The 7,710-nt window shown below is 68.4% G+C and overlaps 2 protein-coding genes across 3 annotated transcripts in view; both read left to right on the top strand.

Moving 5' to 3' along the window:
- SNAP47 (synaptosomal-associated protein, 47kDa) overlaps positions 1-1,870 on the top strand; it is a 23,549-nt gene extending 21,679 nt beyond the window's left edge. For both annotated transcript variants that reach the window (XM_012734925.1, XM_012734927.1), the window contains exon 5: positions 597-1,870. In XM_012734925.1, coding sequence (XP_012590379.1) covers positions 597-743 — 147 coding nt within the window. In that variant the 3' untranslated portion in view covers positions 744-1,870. The remainder of the gene's footprint in view (positions 1-596) is intronic.
- Positions 1,871-3,228: 1,358 nt separating this feature from the next.
- PRSS38 (protease, serine, 38) overlaps positions 3,229-7,710 on the top strand; it is a gene marked incomplete at its 3' end in the record, with an annotated part of 12,038 nt that continues 7,556 nt past the window's right edge. Inside the window, exons 1-2 of the mRNA XM_012734924.1 lie at positions 3,229-3,381; positions 3,946-4,072. Of these exons, the coding sequence (XP_012590378.1) occupies positions 3,229-3,381; positions 3,946-4,072 (280 nt within the window). The remainder of the gene's footprint in view (positions 3,382-3,945; positions 4,073-7,710) is intronic.

Genomic DNA, 7,710 nt, shown 5'->3' on the forward strand with positions numbered 1-7,710 from the left:
GCCGCGGGCCAGGGGCAGGGTGCAGATAGCCGGGAGGCCGCCCTCAGCGGGGCCACTGGGCGGCGCAGGCCCGTCGCCGGCCTCTGTCTAGGGTCTCGCGCACTGCCGCCCTCCGGGACAGAGGCCTGACCGCCGCGGCGGGCGGGCGGGGTGCTGGGGCAGAGCATCCGCCTGATGGATCAGGCCTCAGCTCCTCCTCCGCAGCCTGAGCGTGGCCAGAGCCCTCCCCACGGGAGGCGCCGACGTGTCCCTCAGTGCTGGGCGCCTCCTGAGCCGCTTCTGTGGTCAGCCCCAGCCAGGCCTGGCCTGCAGACCGACAGCCCATGCGTGCTCAGGCCGCTGAGGGGGTCACTCAGGCCAGTCCCAGCCGCCCGCTGCCCCGCGAGCCGCGCCACGCCCAGCCCCTGCTGTCCCCCACGCTAGTGCCTGGGTGTGGGCTGGCCCTCGGGCGGCACCGTACCTGGTCGGCCCCGGCACCCCCAGTCTGCCGCCGAGTGGGTGCCCCCCCAGCCCGTCCCACAGTGCCTGGAGCGAGCCGCGACGCTCTCCCGAGCTGCCTGTGCCCGGCGCTCAGGTGGCCCGTGTGTCTCGCCTAGATCCTGAGGCAGCTGAAGGGCCTGGCCTTGGACGCCCAGACGGAGCTGGAGAGGCAGGATGAGGCCCTGGACGGCATCGCCACGGCCGTGGACCGCAGCACCTTGGCCATCGACAAGCACAATCGACGCATGAGAAGACTGACCTAGGGCCAGGTGACGGCTCCTGGAGCTGCCCTTCCCCAGCCCGTTGCCTCGAGCCAAGGGCCCAGGAGGCGCCCATGGCCGCAGGCAGGGCTGTGGGCGGAGCGCGTCCTGCCTGCAGCATGAGGGGCCTGGGGCCTGGGAAAGGGTCTAGGACTGCAGGGGGGCACTGCCCCCCCAGGGCTCACACTCACACACTCTGCTCCCCCTTTTCTGGCACGAGAGGCCAGCTTCTTTTTGTCAACCCCCAACTGCAGCCGCGTGGTGGCACCTAGGTGGCCCCGCTGGCACCGAGACCCCCTCAGCCAGCTCCTAGCCAGACGTGACCCAGCGGCCTTGCACGTCCCCAGAGCCGGGTCCCCGCAGGCCCGGCAGGCGCTGCCCTCCATGTAGCGAGAGGACCGCGGGGTGCTGCGCGAGGTGCGGGCCGGCTGGCTGTCCACACGCTGCTGTCCTCAGAGTGCCTGCCAGGCCCACAGGCTCCAGGGCATGCCAGAGGACAGGCCGCTTCCCGGGCACCGCAGCAATACCCGGCACAGACACGAGCGAGGGGCCAGTGGCCGGGCCGGGCCCTGAGGTGGCCACGGCAGCCCGGGGTCCCCGCTCCTGCAGACACTGTCTGGGTTCAGCCCTTGCCTGGACTGCTGAGCCACGCCCTGCGGTCAGGGTGTGAATGTGAGGCCCTCGGGCCAGGCTGTGGCACTGATGGTCCCAGGAGACACCCATGGAAATGGCCTCCTCAAGGGCCCCCCAGTTCCTCACTGCTCACCTGGGTGAATTTCACTCTGACTGCGAGTACCCCCGACCAGACGTCGCGGGTGCATTCAAGGCCCCCGGCAGTGAGAGCCGCTGATGCTGCCCCTCTGGCCCCGGCCCAGCCCCCTCCGCCCAACTCCAGCGCCGAGACCGCACCTGCCCCAGCTCACCATGGGCCCAGGCGCTGCGGACATGCTGCTCGACTCCCGTTGGAGGGGGCACTGCCACGCCCCGTGCAGGGGCCCGGGCGCCCCCGTGCGGGTGCCAGGACAGGCCGGGCCGTCCACGCAGACAGCCAGGCCCCACTGCCCTCCCGAAGGGCTCTGGGAGAGCCAGTGGACCGCGCCGAGCTCCAGTAAAAGCACCTGGGAACAAGGGCACCTGTCGCAGCTCGTCATTCTTGCCCTGGGGCCCCAGGGGGCACCTCTCCTCTCTACGCACCAGTGGCAGCCTTGGCTGCACACGTGGCCGTGGGGAAACAGTCCGGGCCACAGCCCAGGTCTCCTGACACCCCTGCCCCGGCTGGGCAGCCAGACCGAGCCACCGGCAGGCTCCAGCGCTCCCTGGAGGCCACAGAGGCGCACGGTTTCACTGGGCAAGAAACTCGCTTCCACGCACCCCGAGACATGCTCGGACCCCACACAGCTACCCAGCCACCCACGCCAGGGCCTTGTCTGTGGCAGTGGCACCCGCCTCCTGGGCGGCCATGCAGGGGGCGCCCAGCGGGTGGGCATCTGGGTGGGGTCCTTCCTGGCTGGCTCAGGGTGGGGGGGCGCAGCGGGGCCCACGCGCCGGGTACTGTACGTCCTGGGCTGGGCTGCCCGGGCCTTCAGGCTTAGGGTGCTCAGGCCGCCCACGCGCCACGGCTGTCACCGCCACCATGGGATGAGCCACGTGCCCCATCAGCGGCAGGCCCAGCTGGGCAGGGGCAGGGCAGGGCAGGCCGCCAGGGAGGCTGGGCAGGGAGGGGCTCCTGGGGGCCGTGAGGCCGCCCGTCGGGAGCTGGAGCAGAGGTAGGAGGCAGGCGGGGCGCAGCAGTAGCTGAGGGGCCAACACGGAGCCCCACCTGCGAGTCCATGGGAGCCCCAGGGTCCTCCCCACGCAGCCTGGCTCCTGGTCCCCAGGGAGAGCCCAGTCACCGCAAGGAGCCAGAGGGGAAGCCCCACTGGAGTCTCAGACGCCCCGAGTGCAGCTTGGCCACACAGAGAAAGAATCCGGGGAGGCAAAATAAACCCTGGGGCTCCCTCACTCCCGGGCCTGACCTCAGCGCACAGACAGTGGTGACCGGTCACTCGCTAGTGACGGCAGCGGTGCAGCAGAGGAGCCGAGCACGTCCGGGCAGTGAGTGGTGTTGCCGACGGTGGCCTCGCTTGGTCAGAGGCCAGCCCTGGGTGGCCGCTGCGGAGCGCGAGGACGAAGGCCACGGAGGGCGGGGCCGGAGCCGCAGGCCAGCGCAGTGGTGCGCTAGTCCAGCGCCCTGGAGATCGGCTGGACACCGGCGGTCTTAACACACCAACCAAAAACGGGCCAGCAGACTGGGTCCCAGAACACGACCCAGGAGAACCGCAGAGCACTGAGACGCAGACCCGGCCAGCATCGGAACCAAGGGCCGCAGGGCTGGGCAGGCAGGACGGGGCTGGACGGGCTGGGCTGGGCTGGGCAGCGACGGGCAGGGCAGCCCCTCTCACTCGCCCTGCGGCGCGTGGTCCGGCCAGGCCGGCGGGGGCGTGCGCAAATGCCGCTGAGAAGCAGCCAGCGCTCAGGGCGGCTGCCCCCGGCCAAGCCTGTGGAGCAGAGGGGACAGGGCCCGCCGGGTCGCTGCAGCACGCACACCCTCATCTCATCTGACCGTCTCCAGTACTCGGCGCCTGTCTTCCATGCCAGCAAAGTGGGGGGCCCCACTGGGGAGGGGGAGCCCTGGGGAAAGGGAGGACTGCGGGGAGGAGGGGGAGCCCGCCAGGTGCCGGGAGAACAGGCGGCAGAGCCCTGGAGCCCTCAGTCCTCATCATAGCTCAGGCCTCCCCACAGGTGACTCGCCCCAGGCTCAGCCTTCTGGGACAGACCAGGGGAGCTACATTGGGCAGGGGCAGGGGTGACATGGGGCCCCTCAGGCGCCAGCCAGTGGACACCTTCCCTGGGGGAGGTTCAGCCCGCCCCCGCCCACTGGGTGTCCAGGAGGACGAAGAGCTGGGGCCCACGGCACTGCTGGGGGTGCTGCCAGAGTCGGGGGGTGGGCGGTCTTCCTGCACCCTCAGCCTGAGAGGCAGACACCCCGCCTGGCCTCCTGGGCCCCAGGGAGCCCAGCGGCCCTTGCTGCCCCTGGCTGCTGGGCAGAAGAGGGAGGGCTGGAATGCGGCGGGGGAGTCAGGTTTCCTCCCGTCAAGGGGGCTGCTGCCCTAATGGGGACCAGCTGTGGGAGGGCGCCCCTGAGCAGCCCTCCCTTTGCCTGCAGCCCCTCTTGTCTGGGGAAACTGAGGCTGGGCCCCCCACAGTGTGGGCCCATGGCCGAGTGCTGGTCCGCCGGCTGGGCCCCCAGGCCCAGGGCTCCGGGAGGAGCGCCCAAGCAGCTCAGGGGCGTGGTGGGTGGGGGAGCCCAGGAAGGACGCCACCCCACACGAGGCCTAGCTGGCCTCACACTGCCACCCCCTCCCTGCACCTCCACATCCTGGGGTCCCCCCAACTGGGGTCAGGGGCGGAGCCCACTGGGCTGGGCCGCAGGGTCCAAGAGGCCAAGCAAGCTGTGGGGGCACCCTGGGCCAAGGCCCCAAGCAGGCACTGGCTCGGGCTCTCGCCACACCCGTCTCTCCAGGCCGTGATGACCACGTCTGGGTCCAGAGTGAACCCACTGCCCAGCCAGCCGGCTGTCAAGGAGCGCCAGCTCTGGGCTAGGGTGGCCCTGAGGGGACAGGGTGGGGCCTGCTAGAGGCAGCTCCAGGGTGCAGGTGGCCTGGCCAGGCCCCATCCCGAGCCAGCCCTGCCCCAGGCCTCCAGGACAGCAGGGCAGTCCTCATGGTCACAGCCTGGCACCGTGAAACTTTGTGACACTGAAATTGAATTTCATACAATTGTCACATACCAGAAACAGCCTTTTCCCCAAACTGTGAAGAGACGAAACGTGACGGCCGTCTGTTGGCTGCGCAGCCACAAGGCTCGTGGCCAGGCGAGCACCAGGAGCCACTGCACGGGGCCACGGAACCAGCGCCTGACACCGCCTATGGGCAGCCCAAGGGGCTCAGCCCCTCCCGCCCACCCCACAGGTCTGGCTCGGAGGCTGCCTGGCAGACAGCAGAGGGGAGGGTCCCCCCCCACACACCCACACCAGGGCTGGGGTGCAGCTGACGGGGTTGGGGCCAGGGTAGAAGATGTGCCTGGGTCCCGACAGACACTTCGGAGACTCCCACCCCACCCAGCAGCCCTGCACCCCTCAAGACTCCCACGCCCCTGGGGACTCAGGGCGGGGGTCAACTCTGCCTGGAGCTGCTCCAGGGCCCAGGGTCACGTGGCAGTGCTGAGTCGCCGAGTGACCACCCAGGAAGGACGCAGGTGGTCAGCGGCACCAGAACCCAGACTCACCGGTCAGCCATGCCGGAGCCTCTGCACCCACCTCTGTAGGGAAAGATACCTACGGTCCACATAGAGGCTGTGGGGGGCCAGTCACTCCACTGCCCAGAACCCCAGCAGATGCAGGTTCGGGGCAGCCCTACCCACCAGACACCCTTCTACCATAGGAACCTGCCTCCCGCCATCGCAAGGTCAATGGCTGGCGGACAGAGGCCTTGGGGAGCTAGCCTGGGCTCGGGGTTGTCTCTCCCACAGGTCTGGAGGCCTCGGGGTGGCTCTGATCAGAGGCCCGGGCCCAGGGAGGCAGCACACCCCCACCTGGGGCCGCCACAGGCACTCTGGGGCTGGGGCCTCAGAAGCAGCCTTGACCACGCGCGGGACTGGACGGCTTGACTCTGGCCCAGGGACACCAGCGCCCAGTCCCCACTAGGCTCCCACTGAGCGGCCTGCAGGCCCCTCGGGGTTCAGGAGAGACTCCCAGCCCACCTCAGCAGAGCTCCCCCCCACCTGACAGCTGAACCAGGGCTCGAGGTCAGGCCTCCCACAGGCTTCTGAGACCCGCCTGGAGTGGCAAACTCAGGAGTGACTATCGCCTGCACCTCCCAGGTGAAGCTGGCCTTTGACCCAGGAGTCCAGCTGCACCTGTGCTGGGAGTTCCGTGGCCCGACTGGCCTAACCTGGGAACTGAACAAACTCTTGCACAGTGTCAGCTTTTCCTGCGAACAAACGCGGACCGGTCAGGGCAGTCCCAGGGCGTGGCTGTGACCGCAGGTTCTGCAGACTCCAGGTGTGTCCGGGGCTGCCGGTGGGGCGGGACTCTGTGACCATCCAGCCTCTGGCTGCTGCTCATCCCGGCCAACCTTTGAGGGCAACTTGACTTCACATATCCAACTTGTTGTTTCCACAGCCACAGACACTTCAGCTCAGGGACATCGCTCAGGTGACCTGTGTGGCCAGGAGGGACCTAGAAATCTTGTCCTGCTTTATGTAGGGCTGTGGGATGCCCCAAGGTGGAGGACCTTGGGACCTGCCCTGGCCTTCCTGTGCCCACCACTCTGTGTCCCCACCCAGCCCCTGCAACTGCCCTGCAGGAAGAAATTAGCATTGTCAGTCAGCCCAATTAGCACTGTCATCTCACAGGGAAGGAAACCAAAGCCCAGAAAGTTCTGTTTGCCCAAGGGGAGGCATGGAAAGGCTACCTGTTGCCCCTGGCTGTTTCCTTTTACAACTAAAATGCTAACCCCCTAGCTAGTAAACTGCAGTGAACATATGGCCCCTGAAGACCCACCCAGGACCCAGCCAAGAGAGCCTTCTGGAGGACCGGCAGGTGAATGCACTTGACTCTCGGTGTCTAGGACCCAAGGTGAGGACCAGGGTTCCACCAGGACCTTGGTTCACAGCCACCCAAAGGCAGAAGCCGCCTGAGCCCACTTGGAAGGGCTGTCAGCAAACAGGCCCTTACCTCAACTTGAAACCACTGCCCCCAGGGCTGAGTCTGGAGTATGGCTTCCTGCCATAGCGACTTCACCCACAGGGGCCTGCTGGAGTCAACGGAGAGGTCAGCAGGTGGACAGGTGCTCACAGGCCACGTCCTGGTCTGCTGCTTTGCAGATTGAGGTCTACAACCGGATCCAGGAAGCACAGCCTGACTATTCTGACACTGAAGCAGGTCCTAGGCCCCAGGGAAAAAAGAAAAAAAGAAAGTCCCTCCCAGTGACCCACAGGCTCAGCTAGAACCTGGGCGCCTCTGCCTCCCAGTCTGTGCTCAAAACCCAAGCCCAGGGCGGCGTGGGCCCGGGGCCTGCTATGGGCTGGAGCGGACGCGAGGCCACAGAGGACGGAGGGACGGGCAAGGACGCACAGCTGGGCCCAGACTGCGGATGAGCCAGCAGGGCGGCTCCCGGCTTCCCTTCCGCCCCGAGACAGGCTGACGGGAAGGGAGCGCAGGCCCTCCCCCTCCTGACCAGGGGCGAGCGGCTAGCTTCGCCGCAGGCCGCAGCGTCCACTCTATCAGAGCTGGGAGGGTCATTTTGTAAGACTGACCAGTCAGGCAGGAGGGAACCCAAGACTGAGCTCAGCAGCCAGTGGTCACTGCCGTAATCACCTACGCCCAGGTCCTGCAGCCTCACAGAATCCTCAGGAGGGGTCTGGGCGGCTTCCCTGGGGGACACACGGGTGGGGGAGTGGCGCCTGGAGGGCCGGATCTGCCCGTCCCCACTGAGCGGGAACGTGGGTCTCTAGGGTTCTCGGAGCCATTCCAGCAAGTGAGCCCAGCGTGACGGTGCAGACAGGTGGACGGCCCCTGGGCCAGCACCGGGACAGCGGGGCGCTGTGGTGCCCGCACCCTGAAGGCCGCCGTGGGTAGGGCCCCGGCGGCGGCTTTGGGCAGTGCCAGGAGCAGAGCCCGCACCGGACGCTCCCTGTGGACCGCGTCCCTGGGGAGCGGGTTCCGGAGCCCCGTCGGTGCTGCTGCTTGGCCGGGGAGTCCCACCTGCACACCCACGAGGACACAGGGTCCGAGACCTGACCCACCGGCCGGGGGGACACCCACGCGGCCGCAGGCCAGTCGGGCCGACAGCTGCGGGGTGTCCTCACCGCGCACCTCCAGGCCAGCCGCGCCCTGCGCTGCCTCCCCCGCTCCCAGCGCCCACGGGGA

The sequence above is a fragment of the Condylura cristata genome, unplaced genomic scaffold (assembly GCF_000260355.1).
Source record: "Condylura cristata isolate star-nosed mole 26May11 unplaced genomic scaffold, ConCri1.0 scaffold00109, whole genome shotgun sequence".
Classification (NCBI taxonomy): Eukaryota; Metazoa; Chordata; class Mammalia; order Eulipotyphla; family Talpidae; genus Condylura; species Condylura cristata.